The sequence below is a fragment of the Bombus affinis genome, chromosome 6 (assembly GCF_024516045.1).
Source record: "Bombus affinis isolate iyBomAffi1 chromosome 6, iyBomAffi1.2, whole genome shotgun sequence".
Lineage (NCBI taxonomy): Eukaryota > Metazoa > Arthropoda > Insecta > Hymenoptera > Apidae > Bombus > Bombus affinis.
The window spans coordinates 8,333,944-8,353,978 of record NC_066349.1 but is presented as its reverse complement, the minus strand read 5'-3'; the positions used below and the strand labels follow the sequence as shown (position 1 = coordinate 8,353,978).

At 37.5% G+C, this 20,035-nt stretch overlaps 1 protein-coding gene across 3 annotated transcripts in view; it reads left to right on the top strand.

Annotated features, from left to right (window-relative positions):
• The first annotated feature begins 11,152 nt into the window (after positions 1–11,152).
• The window catches only part of LOC126917620 (carbonic anhydrase-related protein 10), a 228,340-nt gene continuing 219,457 nt past the window's right edge, over positions 11,153–20,035 (top strand). The window contains exon 1 of one of the 3 annotated variants that reach the window (XM_050724695.1): positions 11,153–12,433. In XM_050724695.1, coding sequence (XP_050580652.1) covers positions 12,379–12,433 — 55 coding nt within the window. In that variant the 5' untranslated portion in view covers positions 11,153–12,378. The remainder of the gene's footprint in view (positions 12,434–20,035) is intronic. The other 2 variants (XM_050724696.1, XM_050724697.1) reach the window with 2 other exon arrangements.

Genomic DNA, 20,035 nt, shown 5'->3' with positions numbered 1-20,035 from the left:
ACCCCCTGGCTGCAGTGGCGAAGTGGTGAAGTTTTGGGTCACCGGACCTCCATTGGCATTAATTAAATTGAAAGTTCGCCGCGCGATAATTTAATATTTCAGCTGGCGCGAGCCTCCGAATTTAGAAAGGCCGCGGAGAACTTCCCTTTACCGTTTCGCCACTCTAATTTGCACGCTTTGCGTGCCGCGAAGAAAAATCCTTCGCCATCCTCTCCCCCGCTCTCTTCATCCACCTTCATCCGGGTCTTTTTAGCTGTGCACGAGGACGTTCCCTCGGGATTTCGCCGGTCTACGCGTCGATAAAACGCGTTGCCGGATATGCCTGGCCTTTTCGCGGCAACTTTCAGCCACTTGTTCGCCTACCACGAATTTTCTGCCTCCCGTTTCTTCGATACCACCGCTGATTCCATTGTCCTCGATTATACGAACAAGCCAGCAACTTCCGTCATGGTGCCTCTGTTTTCGTGGTGTTCAGTTTTCAATGTATACATTATGCGTTTTCTTCTTTATTCTATTATACGATCATTCGTAAAATTTTTCTCACCTCGTGCAACGATATATTTTTTGTACAGTCTGCTTTTGGCTACGTTCTCGTTTCTAGCGATGTTACTGAAGCTTTTTTTCTATACATTATGTATTCTTCTTTTTATTATACGTGTAATTACAAAAATGATCTATCTTTATATAATTTGGGTTTTGCCTATCATTTTTGTATTAGTACCTACTCGTTTTTTTATATAATAAATAATTGCGTTTGTTTAGGTATATCTTTATTCGACATTTGCTACAAATATATTATTATAAGTATTAATTTTATCCTTATTTCTCTTTCGAATAATGTAGATGTAAATATACTTCGTTGTTTGTCATAATAGCTATGTTTCTCCTTCGTTTTTCTTATGGAAAGTTTAGCCATACTTGCGACCGCACATTGTTATTTACCGCAGAATGAATGCGACTAAAATTTAATTAACTTCCCGAAACACACATAGACGGAAGATTATACGTGAATTACAAGCTAGCATGAAACAAATATTTGTCATATATTCGTAAATATCGTATGTGATAATTAGCGAGGCCATCGTTAAATTGATTCAATTTTAAATTTGATTAACTTGGTTGGTTTCTTCCTATGTTAATTATTTATGAATGTTTTATATTCATTCTAAATGATCTGCATGCAACATATAAATAACGACTTTAACATTGTAATGTTTCAAATTAACGTTTCCCTTGCAAAATACTATGAAAATCTTGTAGACAGTACTGTACAAGATAATGTGAATTAAATGTATTCGTGTCGTTGTCTCGTAGATTTCCTTTTCATAGAATTTGTCCTTCATAAATTTATTTGCATCTTTCCTTTTTCTATACATGGGAAATTTCGCAGTGAAAAAATACGCTGCAGTTAGGTAATTTCATAAAATTAATATTTATTGGATAACATTTGCACTAATCAATGTACTATATATCTGTTCCCTTTGAATCTTCCACAGAGACCAATAAATTTGATGCTGTACCAATGAAGTATAATTTTACTAATCTCTTTGCAAGAAACAGATATTTAGAAAATTCAAAACAGTACGAGTAATTGTGCAGATAAAATATCAGAGACGCATAAAGTCTTAGAATATCTACATTTCCATTTTAAACTTATCGATAATTATCATAAAATACTAGTAATACTTATAAGAGTTTTAATATTAATTCGTACTCCTTTTTATTCATTTCTGTGAGCTTTAAATTTAAAAAATTTCTCTCACTCCCTGCGGAATGTCGACTATCTATTGAGCAGAATGACGGAAATTTTACGACTTCTCCCCGTCAAAATTTCATCGGGACAGGCGTGCATTTGAATACGAATCCCTCGGCAAACAACAAATATTCGAATTATTCATTCGAATTGTCCTTTCCGCGCCGGTATCAATAAACGAAACCTGAAAAACCTACACCCACGCCACTTGGCCAGTAACGTCGAAAATGGTAAAAGCAGACTTACTTTTGCGCTTAAAACACTATTACTTTTTCGAACGAATATAACTAGAGATAAAAAGTAGGAAATGCTTTTAGTTTCAGAATTGAGAATTAATGCTACGTTTCATTTGTATGATTTTGATCTTTTATGATTTTCTTCTGTAAAAACATTTTTACAACTTATCTCTATTGAAATTAATATCTACATCGATGATCCAATACTATGAAGAATCTCAACATGCCAACGTTAGAAAGAATTTCTGTAAATAAATAAAAATCCCATTTTTCGTAATGCTGAACACACGAAACACTGTAGCATAAAAAGCCGATGGGTACGAACGAAGTGAAGACAATATCCGAAAGTCACGGAGCGCAGATTATCCACGTTTAATACCTTTGGAACGCGCAAGGCCCCGTTTCAATCGACGGAGTCCCGTAAGTACCGTCATTTCGGTGGCCGAATAAATTCCCACGGGGTGGGTGCGAGGCGTTAAGGGTGCGACCGTGGCAGTTCATATAACGACGCGACTGGGCTGGTAAGGGCGACGATAAAGGTAAACGACGGTCTCGTCACATCTTTCAACGCGTTCTCGGGCCCGCTCCTTTATTTTTTTTTCTTTTTTTCCTTCCGCCCTTTCAACCCCCTCAACCCTCTTGTTCGCTAGGCTCGGTGATCTGTGCAGCGTCGCCATGGTCGCTCGATTCCGCCCGACGAAATGGAATATCGATACGCGGGAACATCCCGAGGGAAGTGTAGCGAATATTGAAAAATTCTTGGCTGAAAGATGAAAAAAATGGACCAGTCGATCGGGGAAACTGTTCCAGGGAAAAGGGTTGGTGTTGGCCGGGGATGTTTGCACTTTCTTTTTTGCACCTTTTTTCTACCGAGGATATAATCGGGGCCGAATCGATCATCGAAGGGAACAATCGTACACGGAGCAGTTTGCTTATTCGTGAAATCTTGCCGCGTAACGAGCGTTGAAAAATCGGCCGATTGACGATTTCCACGCTTCGCGAATTTATTCTCATAACAGTCCACCTGTTATCGCGGCCCGCCGCTGATAGGCAATCAACTTTTTCCAACGATCGACGAATAGTCTGTATACGTAGGTGTGTATATGTATCTATACACGTTGAACGTGCATGCTGTATTTTTCTTCCTCATTTTCTATCGAATCACTGATCGTCCATGTGACTACGGATATGCGGATTTTTGTTCTGAAAAGATTTTAGGTTGTTATTATCTGACTGTTCATGACAATTGGAGGCTTGAGAATATATAGCGGTATAAGTCAGTCCGTTGTTAGCTCTTATAAAATGGTGTTTTACATTTATTGTTTTCAAACATTGGTGATGTTTGTTCGAGTCCTTAAAACGTCAATCACAACACGGGATAACAGATACATTTATTTGTTATCCAATTAAAAGCACGATGCTTTCAAAAATTGGAATACTATACTCGAGTTCTCAAAGTCCTGATATTACTACCACGATTTTCAGTCTATCGATCGTATATTCATATATTATAAGAAAAGTGTTTGATTGAATTATAAATATGTTAAACAGGGTTAAATCTTGTTTTTGAACATTCTCCTTGTTATTTAATTTTTATTTTAATTTTTGTTTAAGTTTCACTCATGGATCACTTCTCGTCACACCCATTCCACCATGTGAATTTTCATTCACTTCATTTTATTTGCTAGAAAGCATTATTGTGTGAGAGTTGGGAAACTTTGACAAGAGTCGTTTCTAATATGTGGCCCACAATTTTATGTTTATGCTCGTAAGGATAGATTTGTTTGTAATTGCAAGCGCGTAGTTGCAAGTGCATAGAAGGTATTTTGCCGGGGAAGTTAGAGAATGATTTATGGTAACTGATATTCACTTGTGTACGAAGAACACTCTGTATATGTTAGATACTTATTTTGAATACCGTAGATAACGCGAAATTGGAGGTTGAAAGATGAGAAGTTAGATGTTTGTGCTTCCTCGTTGAAATGATAAAAGCTACGAAAATATTTAGCGGTCTTGAGAGCTGTTACGTCAAACATTTGTAACGCATTTAATTACTCTTTCAAGATGGTTTGTAATATATTTAACTTTTTGACGTACCATTAAATTTCAAGGAATTTCTTGGTTAAATACCGTTTCATTTTGTTCGAATCTCTATATACACAGTGGCCCAGAAGGAAACAGTTTATATTATTTTCAAGATGAAGTAATTTTGTAAAACAAAGAGATAATTTCAACACATAAAATAACTTTGTACAGTACGTTAACTCTTTAGCAGCAAACGATGATTCTGATTTTCATTATCACTGTATTGCACAAGAAGTGGATAGCATGTCGTAGTTATGATTTGACGCTAAGATGCAAAGGCTAAAAGGTTGATCATTTTTATTAATTTCTCAAAATATTTTCATACGTAACATTTTCTCAATACTGGTACATATTTACGTGATAACACTAATTATGCAATAATAACGCAAAATCGTAATGCATAGTATTATGTGCTAATATTACAATATTAGCACAACATTTCAAACAATGACATTCATAAGCAGATATTACTATAAATAATTTTTCATTCCGCCTTTATTTTTCATGGTGGTGCATTTTATTTACTAGATCACCGGGGTCAAAGGATCGGGACCGGAAAGTTTCCACGAAATAACAAAAGGAACACGCGAAATAAACGTGTCTACCAGGTAATTATTTTGTTTCGACGAACGGTTTTATTCGAGCTCACTTATTCAATCCGATATTTCTGGCTCCAATTAGTTCTCTCAGTTAGAATTTCGAAAGCTGACACGGTCAGACCGTAGAGACCTGCCAGTCTGACTGATACCTTAGCCTGACGTTCGCCTTTAAACGGTGTATTGTTAATTGCACGAGAAGCGGTGCTACAAATTCATCCGCGTGCGTCAACCGGAATCTAATTTCTTTGTTGGATAGCCACGCTCGGTCTGTATTTTAATGATCGCGCAGCAACGATCGGTTTGCTCGCGGAATGTCAATTAACCGTTGATCGAAATATCGAATTAAACGTACATAAACATGTATCGACGGTAGCTGTATGTCTACATCTGTTGTTTGTTGCACTAATTTTCCATACTATGCCGTTGGTTTTATTATAAAAGTGATAGAATCAGGAAAAGTAGATATTTCTTAAGAAATTGGTTTGGAATAGAAAATTGTTCAATGTTAATTACCATATTATGAATGTTTATGTTCTTTTGGAAAATTTAAAGGTACAAAGTACAGGCGAATTATATGCGAAAATACAGGATGTTCCATAGGACTGGTAAGATACGAGGCAGTACTCTTGTGTTTCTCTTGTTTTTTAAACACTAAACAGTTAAAATATCTTTTAAGAGACGCATTTTCAGAAATAAGTACCTCAATACCTGTTTATGCATAACAGAAAAAGGGTACCAATTAGAGTATGATAAGTATATACGTAGTTGAAAAAATGGAAATGATCTTGAGCTTTTTGCGAAGAGTCACGAAAGAAAGAAAGAAAGAAGGTAGTCAAAATCAAGAGAAAAGAGTTTCAAGACTATCGATAATCCTTCTGAATAAGAATCCTCATACCGTCAAATTATTTTATTTCATTATCATTAATTTATCATGAAAGATACTTTTTCTGTAGTATTTAATTCTTACTAGCAGAGACCAGCCCACAACCCAACATCCTTACATTTACCATTAAAACCGCCAAATCCGGTCGCTGCGTACAATCCAGACAGACTCGCCATTCCCCGCTTTCTCTTCGAATAAATTCCCAATTCACTTCCCACCCGCTTTTCTCCTTTTTTTTCTTTTATTCTCGCTTCTTGCAAATGCAAGGACGCGACCCGGGGGTGTGCGCGAGGGGTGTCTGTAATCGGGCAGGGTATGGGGAGACGAGGGATAGGGGACGGTGAACGCGGCTCATTCGAAATTTCGATTAAATGGGATTTCGATATGCGCGAAACATGTCCCGAAGGGAAATTTAGCGAACGCTGTAGCCGGGGCCGGCCAGTAGCTGCTTCGTCGGGGAACTGAACGCAACGCAACACGGTTTCGAAGGGGGTTGGGGGTTGGGGGTTAGAGCAAAGGGGATGGAGGGTGAACGAGGTAGTTTTCGCCGATAGAGTCATTGGCCGTTCGACTGGATAATGCGAAATGAAATTGTCACAATAATCGTTGGCGAACGGTATACGCCGCGGCTGGATAAACTTGGACAGCTATACGCGGTGGTCAGTTTATCCCGGTATAGTCCAGCGTTGTAATTCGCGCGAGCAGGAGTTTCGCATCTGGGGGAGAGGGCCGGAATAATGTCGATGGAGAACGCGCGCGATGTTTGCTTAAACCGGGTTGAATCGACGAATAATTAAAATTAAATAATAAATTAGGCGGCCTAACGGGGCTCGATCGATTGGATAACGAGATAAAAAACGAATAATAAATTAATGGATCGTGGAGTTTGATTCTTGTGTTTTATCGGATTTTCCTTTTCTTCGGTAGGACAAGGAAATGTTTAGGAATTATTCCAAGGTAGAAATAATTTGTCATTTCCTTGAGGATTCTAAAATCGGATTCTTGGCGTATTGATCCTTTCTGAATCAGTGACATGGCGTCGATTTAATTCTTTCGTCATGGTTGAAATATTTTTACATTTAATTATACATTTGATATTTTCCGATTGTCAGATTATAAAGTCTACCCCTAGTTAAGATATCAGCAGGTTATATTGGTCATGTGATTTATATTGGACAATCGACACTTTGTTCATTAGTAGCTTGCGTAAACCATACGTACGTGTATATGTAGGTGCCGTTAATAGCGAAAGGATTGACGCAGAAAATTGGCGCCGATCAAAATCGAATAACAAATCGAATAACAAATCGAATAGCCCAATTGATATATCGATTAACGCATTAAGGAACAAAGTAACGAATCAAATAACCGAGCAAGCGGGTACACGCGGAAATTATTCGAACGAATTCACGTTGCGTGGAAATTATTCCAACAGCACGATATTCATTTGGAACACGTTAATTAATCATTAAGCTTAATTTAAAAATTTGACTTCGGTTTTTCCTGTGGAAAAACCGTGTCCCTTTGTAATTTTTAACAATCGCGTTTCACGTGTCTCCCAAGTACTCGACGTTTCTCGGAGTTTTAAAATTTCCTCGTGGTTCCCCACAAACTCTCCCGCGTTTCATTCATTTTCTTCTTGTATACAATACCTTTTATTTCTACTTTTCAATGTATTTTCTCCTGAACTTTCTTTATCTCGCAATTTCGCAATTTTTGTTTCATCCTCAACTTCGTTCGAATCTGCGTATCGTTGGAATTTCGGTTTCACGTCGACCATTTGCATATTTATCGGTCGGTTCGGTTATCCGACACGTACGTGTATATTTTTTAATTATGTCGGTGGTCCCCGTCGAAAAACGCACTCGTTGGCACGAAAGTCGTGGACAACGGCGACGTTCGGCCCCGTTAAAACATTAATTTCGTCCGCGAGACTCGAAACACCGACAACGCGCCGCGTTCATTATTAACGGCCGCGCTTTCGAACAACCTCTTTCACCCCCCGGGGCGAATTCCACGCGGGATTCAATAATTCACGGCCGCGTTTTCTTCTTTATTACAACCATTAAACGGACGGTTCTTGGTTTATTCGGCAAGTTATTACATCATACGTGTTGCCGCGAATGTTCCCTTTACTCGTCAATCATGCGATCGTTTAAATAAAATTCGTGCGATTAAAGATGCATCGGCCGAATAAAATCACGATGAGTTAAAATTAAGTACTTTCATCGGTAGATTTTAATAGATGATTCCGTTTCGCAGACGGGTTTTTAGTGGATTTTATTTTGGCTCGGGGAATATCATTTGTGACGGACGGGGGATCGGTTTTGTACTGTAATTTTGTAATTTATTCCGTCAATATGCATGCAAATGAACGTCACGCGATAAATACGTGCACTTTATGGATGTGAAAATACGTTTCCCGTCCAGGTTTTACAAATATCAGCCAATACCGATACGATACATATTTTATTCGATTTTAAATATTTCTTACGGGGCGACGAATTCATTTCACTGTATATTATTCGGAGAAGTATCTAATCTAGACTTGCGATGTATTTTAAACAAAGGAGTACAGAGTAAAATACGAACGAAGTAGTATTTTGTGTTATATGGTCAGACGGCTGATCAATCAATTCATTCGTCACTGCTTAATCGTAAAATTACATAAATCATGTATAGAAACTTTCTAATATAACTGAGAATAAAAATAACATATTCCAATAAGATGTATATTACGATATGAATCAAGTAGTATTACCTGGCACATGGCCAGCCGTGCGATCATTCGGTATTTCTTCACAGAATTCTACGAATCTTTTATGGTACATTTTTAATATAATCAACAAACTACAACGAAGTATTGTCAGCTTGAATTGTTCAAAATAAAAAGTGGAAAATAATAAACCAATAGGGCCTAGGTTATAATAGTCTTCATCAGTACTTTTCTATAAAATTATACAAATTTTTTATAAGTAAAACAAAGTTTTAAAGATCGTTATCACTACGAAATCTTGAAGAGGAAAGAAGGAAAAGTACACCAATAACTTGCACGTTCATTATAATAGGAATAAAGTTGTATCAGTTTGCGTGTAGTCGGATAATTCGATTCATTTGCCATTTTCTCATCTTAAAATCGTACGAATCTTTTACGATGTCCTTTTCATATAATCATCAAACGAAACAAAGGATCGTTATCATCTCCTAAATGAAAGAAAAAGGAAAAAATGTACCAATGATAGGAGATTTAACGGTAATAACATTTAAAAGGTAAAATTTTCAATCGGATCGTCCACGGAATAGATTTATTGTGCGCAGTGAAATCCGTTTCAGCTTGGACAGGGAAATTTTATTCTCTTTTAGGCATTAAGCTCCTCCCCATAGAGGTACCAGCAGCGGTTAATGAGGGACAGCTATTCTCTTTTTTTCTCCTCTCTACCTTCACGGAAGCCGTTCTACGCGAAGCCGAAAATTGGTCGACAAAAGACGCGAATAAAGCGAAAGACGGGTGGACAAAAAAAAAAAGGCGACGGCGAGAATATCGATATGCGGGTAAAGTAAAACAGAATCGAAATGAGACAGGGGGCTTGATGGTGCTTTGAAGAACCGCCGATCAAAGCACGACCTGGCAGCCAAAAACTTCTTTTTTATCACTCGACGAATTCATTTCCGCCTGTTTCTGCTCGGTTATTATTGGAATTTGCTAAATCGCCGAGCGAAAATTTGTCCATCTCTTGAAAGGATCGACTAAGAATTCACCGCGTTAGCCTATTCCATGAACGTTTTTTCGATTCTCCTGAACGAGTCCTTTTTCCTTGATTGACCGCGAACAAGCTGAACTAATCGAAGTCTCCAGGTGTAAATCGCGATTTTAGTTGTTATTTATCTAATGTATAAAGGGTTCTGTAATCCTTCAAAATGATTCATTTCGTAAAAAAGAAGAGATATTTTAATGTTTTTAATTTTTAAACATTCTCCTCAAACAATATTAATTTTTAAAGATCCTGCTGAAACAATAAATGATGCTTACAAAATTTCTCTTGAGAAAGATATTTATAAGAAGAAAAGAGTCAGAACTGAATACGAAATGATAGTCTGCTTCCCTTCGATACGGATGCATCGATCGATATTTAAAGTTGTCCTGTGTTAAACGAGCTATAGATCAACGCGTTGTTTATTACAGATTACACTGTCACCGCTATTGGATAATTATTTACGTCTCTGTAGAGACAGCAGAGTTCACGGCACTGCTTTGATACGGAGAAACTAATTAATAATTACATCGATCGTGTATGACGCGTAGCTCGTTAGTGCACCGGTAGCTTGCATTACTTCCGATATACGCGATCGTGTTATAGAGATTAATTAACGATCGCCGATGAGTATCGATGCCAGTGGAATTTTCTCGCAAAAACTTTCCGAGGTGTCGAGTATTCTCGTGTTCGATATAACGTATTGAAAACCAACGGGATACGGTGTTAATGATGTTCGAGTGTGTTGTATTGTCTCTTGTATTATTGTGACCAACCAATAGTAGAATTATGACATTCTAAAGATGAAATCCTAAAGTTATTACGAGGAAAAACTGTTAAGTACATTAGAAATTGTAGGTTTATATTGCTCTTGGAATTTTGTTTGGATACGTTTCCTTTCCTTTTTAGTATTCGATGTAACATGATTTTAATTTCATCTACGAATGATGCATAAATCGAAAGCGTACGAGTGCGTCAAGGGAACACTGTGCAAATTTTCATGCAGATTTCAGTTTGCAGAGACTCTTTGTGCTTCGTATCGTGCCACAAGTATCGCATATCAATCTTACCGTTAATATTAATGTCGAATGCACAGATGAAAGCTCTCACTCACTTTAACAGTTGTTTTTAATCAAAATCATAAAAACATGTACTTAAAACTCTGATATTACCAGCGATAAAGAAATAAAATTTCGTGAATGCCAAATTACTATAATCTACTTAATCTACTTAAATTAATTAAATTAATATTAAATTGATTATTGGTATTAAAATGATCGATATTGATTGAATAGATATTAAATGAATATCAGACAATTTTCCATAGTCTAAGAGAAAACAAAAATATGTACTTAAAATTCTAGTATCTTTAGTGTTAACGAAATAAAATTTCTTTTACTTTTAACAAGCCTTCAGCCTTCCAAAAAGGAAAGAATCTCCCATGTTCAGAATAACAGAATCATTTTTCAAAAATCTGCGAGAAAATAACCGAACGATATTACCACCGACAGTATCCCAATTCGAAGAAACACAAGAAGAAGTCAAAAGAGACCGGTGATGTTTCTGAAAAGCGTAGGGTGAGACGAGTGGCCGTTATACTAATTTGGCGGGTGCTCGTTAACGATCCCTTTGAGGTCATAACTTGTGCCGCAAGTTGGATTCCCGCGCGCTCACGCTGACACGCTCACGTTGACACGCTCACGTTACGCGATCTTGTTACGTGCGCGCGTGCATACGTGTGTCTGCGCTTTACGTGCGCGACTTTCTCTCTGTTGCACCCCACCAGACGGCCGCCTTAGCCGCTGCTCACAGTCAGTTCGCTCCTTGAAAAGCGCCGCGACGCTCGCGAGTCGAACGGCGAGTCACGCGTAACCACCGTGGGCTGGTAGTGCGTTTGCGCGACCGATCGTCGCGCGGCCTGTTGTGTGGCGGCCTGGCTGCCGATGGTGGGGGTGAGAAACGTGCTCGTCACCCTCGAAGAGCGCCTCGAGAGACTCAGTAAGCGCCGCGAGTTCGCCGTGGCCGGAAATCTATCGTGGCGTTCTTGTTCGTGTTTCATGGCTTTCGGCCTCTGACGCGCCACTTCTCGACTCTGTCACCCCTGCGAGTGCGTACGTCGATCTTAGAAATATCGTTATTTATCATTCGAATACCTTCGATACATGTAACACGCTGGAAATTGCTAACAGATCGAACTGCGATATATCAAAGTTTAGTGCAAGAGTCGAGTCGCGTTTCGTGTAAGAAAGTTGAACGAGGTCTGGTTCCTTGGTGATACAAAAGGATTTCGTTTCGGATGGTGCGCAAAGGAAGAAACAGTCGTGGCCAGACTGGCTGCTTTGTCTGTTAAGATCCGTTGAAATTCGACACACGGTAAAAGCAATTACGTTAAGAGGTCCCTGAATCCGGAGTAGTGTGTCTCGAGAGACGATTCGGTCTCTCATCCCTCGCTCCTTGCGGCAAGCTTGCAAAGGATCGCGGGACAGTTTGTGGTTAGCTGACGTCATCAAGAACAAACAAGCAGATCGAAGATCCGCAGGAAGAGAGATATTATATATCTGTGTTGAGAGACAAAGAGCCGCCTAGGAGTCGTTGTCCCAACACAGGGAAAATCAGAAAAGGGAATATCAGTTACTAGAAACATACGGTGAAGACAGAAAAGGAGAGAGATTTCATCCAAAGAAGTCCGAATTCCTGTCGGAGCTTCGTTCTATTCGATGATGATTTGAAGTCTTTTTTCTAATTAACTGTAATTGTTCGTTTTCACTCTCCTCTCGATCATCAAGTTGAAATCAATCCGAGTTGATTGCTGATATTTTCCGTTTGGATAGTACCGGCGTGAACATCTAGAACTCCCACGGAGTTCTCCTGCAAGATGATAACAAGTGTCAGGATCGCGATGAACGTCCGCCTGTCCCTGGTCGACTGATCGCCAGAGACAGTTCGAGAAAGAGGGAGACGAGGCTTTTTCCATCAACTAGATTGAAAAACGATGTCCGACAGAAGCAAGTGAGGATCCCTTTTTTGCGTGTCCCCCTTTTTTTCGGTAATCTCTACTCGACGGAAGAAGATGTGCCTGCGACACTTGCTGCTCTGCCTGTTGGGCGTCATCGTCATCGTCAACGGTGAGCTTTTGTCTCGTTTCTTTGTAAGAAGAGCTTCCCTGACTTTCAACGAAAGGGATTGGTAACGCTGGATGTTATTGAAATCTGGTGATATAATAGAAAAGGGCGATGATTCGTGTAACAGTGTATTGGAAATTTAGTATGAAACGTTTTCGTGTAAAGATCTCTTTTCAACGAAGATTAATTGGAATATTTATCAAAGACACGTGTATTTCAGTTGCATCGAAAAGATCATGTATTTTGAAAATAACGTCGTATTCGGATATGCACACAGATGTTTGAGTTAATGAAAATGATGATGTGGTGATATTCTTCATTAGCTCGATTATTTCTGTCTTATTTGTTGATTGAAGACAATTTTGAGTATTCTCAGAATAAAGTGTGACATTTCTTTAGGCTTGTTCAATTTATCTTTTCATCTTTTTCATGACACCCAAATTTTCTAAAACTTTTTATCGATACAATATTACAACGTTGAATCTTTTCGTGTTAATTTAAATTGTAAACCAAACTCTGATTCTGACAGTATAATTTACGTTTGCTGGAATAGCTACCTAGATTGGTTAACCAAGCAGATTATGGCTAATTAAGTGCACGTGTATTTAACGAATATTTGAATATGATTTTTTTGAAAAATATATACGAGTACGTACGCGTCCCGCTGTTAGACGAGGAACGAAGCTTTCTTCGGTTGTACCATGGTTTCAAAAACATTCCATATAAATAATGATTATTATTTTCAATCCTTTGCGCTCCATTGATCCTGAACAATAATGTGAATATTATTGTTTCTGATATTATTTTAACCGTTAAAAATTGGAGAAAAACGTTTTTACACAGTTACATACGAAAACTTTTGGTTTCAACAAATTCTACCGTAAAAATATTTTGAAGTTGGTGTACGATCGTGTGAAAAATATTTTCGGAGTGCAGAGAATTCGTACTAATAATAGTATCAAATGAATGCGTTTGGCCATTACATATATAATGCACAATCGATGTAGTATAATATCGTATACATAGTATTACAGAGTATTGTATGGTAATATTATATGATATGTGCACTACTATTCATAAGTCCTTACAGAGACCGTTAGCAGATTTAGGACAGTGATAAATTAATGTTTTACATACCAATTAAAATTGACAGTTATGAACTGTCTGTATTGCAAAGAACAAAACTAGATTATACAATATTTCTACGATCCTATTAGGAACTTATTTGGATAGGTATTTCTTTTAAAAGTTAAATCTTGTTATCAAGTGTCCAGTAAATTATGAATGGGTGTGAAAACGAGAAATCATATTCATATTATTATACCACGGATGTTTATGCAATTGACAAAACTTCAAAGATGCAAATGTATAATTCATAAAGATGTATGAAATATCCAAATCAAATTACTCTTCACAATAGATAGTACATGAAGATAGTTGATGATTATATATTCATAAAAATATGAATGTGCATAAACATCCGGAGACGATAATATATAAAATCAATGTAAATAATACACGAAAGAAATTGAATGAGGATCAAAATAATAGCCGAAGGAAATAGTGTACAGTGTGCAAACATTTTTGGCCAAATAGATTTTTCACGCCATAATCTAAAAGGAATATCTAATACCACTTTATTTAATAAAAAAATAATACACTGAAATGAACACTGTGGTATACTTATTATATAATAATAGTATAAATTCTTTGTATAAAATACCGTTTTTAGCGGAACATGTATCTGACCAGAAACTTTCGCATCACCGCTGTAAATATAATCAATTTACATATCTACCGCTCGCTGATAAATTGTGCTGCAAAATTTTTTGAAAAACAGCTAAATAGCTGCTCTATTTTGTTAGTTTCATGCATCGTGATTTATCGAGAAAATCTCTATATAAACATTCTATGACCAGTCTTGATTTGGTTTAAAACGGTCAGAAAACTGTGCTGTTGAATTGAACTGTCTGAATGTAGCAATTGTAGAAGTTGTTTTTATCCTCCCAAAAGGAGTTGGGTTCGTTGACGCGTACATTGTAGGTTGATAGGATTGTTCACGTGGATTTCCTCGAAGGAGGTCGTACAGGAGCCGTTTTTGTCCCGTATGACGAAGGAACGCGAACTCGGAAGTGTCGTAAAGCGCCAGACAAGTTTGCAGCTAACCACCACCTGACCGAAACTTTTTGCCAACTATTCTTTTTTTTTCTTCCTGCCTCCGCGCTTCGCTCTAAATTAGTTAATAAAGTCGGAGAAAAAAGAAAGGAAGCTCGTTTAATCTGGTTTTAAACGAGTGGAATACGGTTAATCCTCGAGCTGTTGACGCTCGAGGACATTCGAACTTTGTACCATTTATGTAGCGACGACTTAACAAACTTTCGAAAAGAAAGGAAGAATTTTAATTTCCAATATGAATACTGATAGTGTTTTACTTTGTTACTCTAAATTAATTGTCAACCTGTTAAAGAGCAAAACCTAGCTTTAACTGTATCATGGTTGGTTTTAGACGTAACTTTTACCACCAAATTAAATTGCCGTGTTGTAATAATTGCTCTTTTTTTGAAAGGGTATTATTTTACTGATTCTATTATTTATATCTTTCAAATTTCCAACTTTGTCGTGTATAACATTTTCATTTCGCTAGTACTATTATTCTTCCTTACGATAAATTAGTTTCTAATCTTTCGAAAAATATTGTTTAACGTGAATGTATAATTTGATTGAATATAAATCCTAAGGTGATACCAATCGATTAATCGCCTAAGGATTCGATTTTATTCTCAATTTTCGAATGATCAACTCTATTAATTTCTACGTAATGAAATATTCTAACTGTCCGACTAAACACGAAAACCGGAAAAGAAAAAGAAATTGGTAGTCGCCTGTATCCCGATTTATCCCCAACGGGCGCAGAAAGCGGAAATCCATAAACCATCGGGGTCTCATCCTGCGAAAAAGACGAAGAGCGAGAGAGGATTCTTAATCCTCGCAGGAACGAGCCTAAAGTAGATGGGGTAGGACGGGTTACGGAACGTCACGGTAGAGTTAAGTGAAGCTAGATTACGGACGTTAAGTCGTCGAGTGGACGTTAAAGCAGCCGTGTGCCCGTTCCCAAAGAGATTTTTCGGAGTTGCCGGTTTACAGCAAATAGTTGCAAGGAAAATAAAACAGGGAACAACCCCGCGGGCTAACGCGTGTCGTTTTTACACGTGTCGGCAGATTTTACGGCGTGCCAGCCCTCGTAATCTACGCAGAGCGAGAGACAGAGAGAAACGGTTGGATACACAACAGTGAGGGAACGCAGAGAAGCTAGACAGAGAGAGAGAGAGAGAGAAGAGATATAGAAAAGAAAATGAGAGAAAGCGAGAGAGGAAGGCGAGCTAGCAATGGACGAAGAAAAGGGGGATTGTAAAAAAAGCCACCGCGGATCGTGGGGTGTTAACGCGCGCATTAACAGAGCTTTCGTCGGGGGAAATAAAAAACGATATGCATGGATGGACGGTGGATTTTCGTGTCGACCATAAAAAAAAAAAGAAAAATAAAAATAGAAAAAAATCCTGCAAGGTGAAAGAGTACGAGGCCGTGAAAGTGAATCAAAACGCGTTGTTCCTGCTTTTTTTCCTTGCCTGTTTTGTGCCTTTTTTCCCTCTCTATTCTTCTTCTCCCTTTTAGCCTTGTATCTTTGTCAAGAGGGGAAATAGTCGATGTCGATTCGCTTTAGAACGGGGGAATGAATGAATGAAAATGCGTGGCGTTTTATGAGTTCGTTTTCCCAGCTGCTTTTCTGCCCGCTTGTACACAGCTATTCTCTCCGTTTGCCTGATAATTCTTTCATTTTTTTTTCTGGTTCGTGCTCGTTTCTCTCGTTCTTCTTCCCCTTTCGCGGAACTCTGACGCGCGAAAGATTCGTTTAGCATGGATCGATCGGTTTTCTAGGGAAATCGAGCAAACGAACGCCGGAAAATTGCACTGTTTACATTCAATTACTTACCAGTGTACCTTGCAATAAACAAGATTACGCGTCTAATGAAATATGTACTCGCCTCGACCCGTTTAATTTCATTTGCTCGTTCGAGTGTTCACCGCTGCAACTCACCGGTTCGCTCCCTCTGTTTCTCAACCCTAGCTTTTATTGCTATCGTTTCCATGAAGAAACGGTTCGTTTATTGTTTGGAATTAAGTTATATTCGTTTGCATGCAGGCTTTAAAGTTAAACGACTCTGCTGTAAGCGGATGGACAAATCGCCATGTCACTTGAGGATCGTACGGTTGCTCGAAATAATCGTAGGATTAGCATGTTCGCAACGTTAGAAACGAAAGAAATTATGTTGTTGGTATATTGGCTAATGTGTTGGTAATATTTTGTATAGGGTATAAGTAAAGCGAAAAGTGCGTCGTAGTGTCGCACGATAAATCAAATCGACGTGTTTGTAGTTATCTGAGGTGGCTGATCAAGTAGTGTCTTGTACTACTTTATTTCGTCTATTCTTTTTCTTTGCTTTACGTGTAAAAATATTATACTTCAAGCATATAAACATCAAATATATGATATCTAATATACATATATAAATTATATATGATATTTAATATACATATATTAATTTTTTGGATATACATGTATATGTACATATAAATGTATAACATCTGTGGAACATTTATATATCTGACATTTTATTCCATTTTGATTACAACTTTGAAATATTTGTGAATGATATTCATTCTGACAAACAGACATATTTTATCTCTAGAATATAATTCTATTTTCAATTTATTATCTAATTATTATATACTGTACTGAACAAGGTAATTTATTTCATTCAAAAGCTCGTTGGCTCGTTCTTTTCAAAAATATCGGTTTACCAGCAAGTTGGCTTTTATACATTTTGCAAAACATATCCATTCTGACAAGCAGACACAGTTTATTTCCGTAATACAATCTTATTTTATTTTATTATACAATCGACTAACTTCCTGAAAAAAGAACCTACAGGTTTATGATAAACATCTATATGTATATACTGAGCGTATCTTTTATTTCAAGTTTCAGTTCTCTACGAATCATTATAAAATTATAATTCTATCATTAAAAACATTAAAACTGAAATTTCTACCATTCGGTTCATTTTATCTTATGAAATTATTTATCTTAAAAGTTTCTCGATTAATTCGTAATACCCAATAAGGTAATTTATTCTTTCCAAACCTGGGCGATTTATTCTTTTCAAATGTAGCACGTATCCGGCATGGTGAGACGTCAGTTAAAAGCGCCGGTTCATTTATCGTGTGAGCCTCGAGGAGGTGAAACGAAAAGAGATAGACGAACAGGTAACCGCGACAGAAATCAATCTAGGCATAGGGTGAGACGGTGGTGCACGGTAATCTTCAGATTTACTTTTATTAATCCCGGTTGATCGACCCGGTTGCCAACCGAACTGCGAATATTTGCCGGCGAAATTTACCGAAATATTGCGGCCATTACGGCGTTTTCAAATATTTCGTAGCGAGCAAATATTTATAGGGAGCTCTAAAACTGTATCGTGTATTCGGTCGAAATGAGGAAGTAAATTTTTCTCTATTCCCCGGCATCGAGCCGAGCGTACGCCCATTTCCTCTTTCGCCCGAACCCCTCAAAGATTCAACAGGACTTTAATCGTTCACGAGCTTTTCGAATCGAACATAATTGTTTATTCGTGAATTTTCCTCGAAGAAATTAATACCGTTTCTCTTTTCATTGTTCCATTTTTTCCTCCTTTATTTCTTTGTACTTACATCGAATCAACTATTTTGATTTAAAGTATCAAGTTTCTTTGTTGTAAGTCGGTTTCTAAAGAATTTCGACGAAATTGAGATGGAATTTATGATAGAAAATTTATTTCACACGATTCGTTTTCTATTTCAATAAGTAAGCCAAACGTTTTCGATCAGAGTGCAGTTTTATCTGCAGAAAGAAGATTCTGTTATTTTACGTCTACGTTTCTAGACTTTTCAATTTCATATTATTGTCGGAATTATCGTCGCTACATAAGTTTAAATGGAATTAAATCATGAATATGATAAGATACATAAAATGGCTATAACCATCAGTGAGTCGCACAGCAAAATGCAGTTTCCAGCGAATTTTAGTAATTTAAAGAGAGCTGTCGTATAAAAAATGCTGGCGATTTTCCATGGTGAGGACACGGTCGTTTCAAAAGCGTTACGCTAAGCACATTAATATTTAGGATGTAGTATTTGCATTTAAAAAAGTAAAGGTCCCTCAGCGGTGTACAGCATACGGATACTTAGAGAGCGCTATCTGTAATCTTTTACCACTTTTCATGCCACCTAAACCGACACTAACTTCCCCGTTAATGTGATTACGTTCTTCCATTTCACTTGCTTGCGCCTGTCCCGTTAATACATTATGCGAAATCAGACGTTAATCTAACGGAGATTAACTGTCACTGACTTTCCACGCACACTTTAGGACTTTTAACCATAGCGACGATAATTGTCGTCAAAAATGTTATACAACTGGCTGGAAAATTCTTTTTGTGCCACATAATGTCTTTGAAAATTGTTGCGCAATTACGCTGTACTATACCCAGAAAGCGTCGGATGATTTTGCAAATAGAAATTCCTTCGGTATTTATTTTTATTTAAAGTATCTTCTTTAGAATATTTTTAGTATCAATGACGCTACATAGATTATAATTCAAGTGATTATAGCGGTGACGAGATTTTTATGATCTATGACTTTCATCTAATTTTTTTCAACTTTAACTTCGCAATTTATGACCTATAATTGATCTTCAATCTTAGTAATACGATATCGATAAACTCTTGTGGTCTTTAAGTGATCTTCGACTTTAATGACCTTTCGTTACTTTCAAGTGACCTCTGGAAAATCTCCAATTATTTTAACGCTCAACGAAATAACTTCGACGATTACGTTCCCGATTTAGAATGTTGCACTTTGTCTCAGAGAACAACAATCAGCAACAGAAATCTTTACGACGACCTTTTGTGCAGGCGTAGAAGTAATTCGTTTAGATATAACACAAAGTTTATTTATCTTACTTGGACCTAATCGCTATATAACAATATCAAAGCATAAAGATACTTCATGTTCCTATTTAAAAAAGAACAAACCAATGATATTTTTGAATCTAATTGATTAACGTGTAGACGTTTAGGACTAATTAGTCGCTCTATAACAATGTCAAAATACCCACAATTATGTGAAACTGCCTTATGTCTCCATTATGTAAAAGAGCAAGTATAATAGAAGTGAAGTTGAAACTACTATTGTTACGTTAAACTCGAGCCCTGCTTCTGGCTACTTGGAAGTTAAAACCGGAGTACGGAAACGTGGCTGGAGTCCCTCATTCGCCTTCGTCGTCCTTTTCGGTGAAAGGAAACGCGTGTCAGCGTTATACATTGAAACGCAATCAAACAAACAACCGAACGATGCGCCGTCTGCAGCGTAATAGCTTTGTCTCGCGATTTTGCTCCCACGTAATCTACGCGAACGAGAGCTGCATTCGAGAATTTCGTTCGTTAAAATATTTGTCCTTTTCTTTGTTCCGAATGCTGGTTCCGCAGCCATTCCCAGGTCAGGGTTTG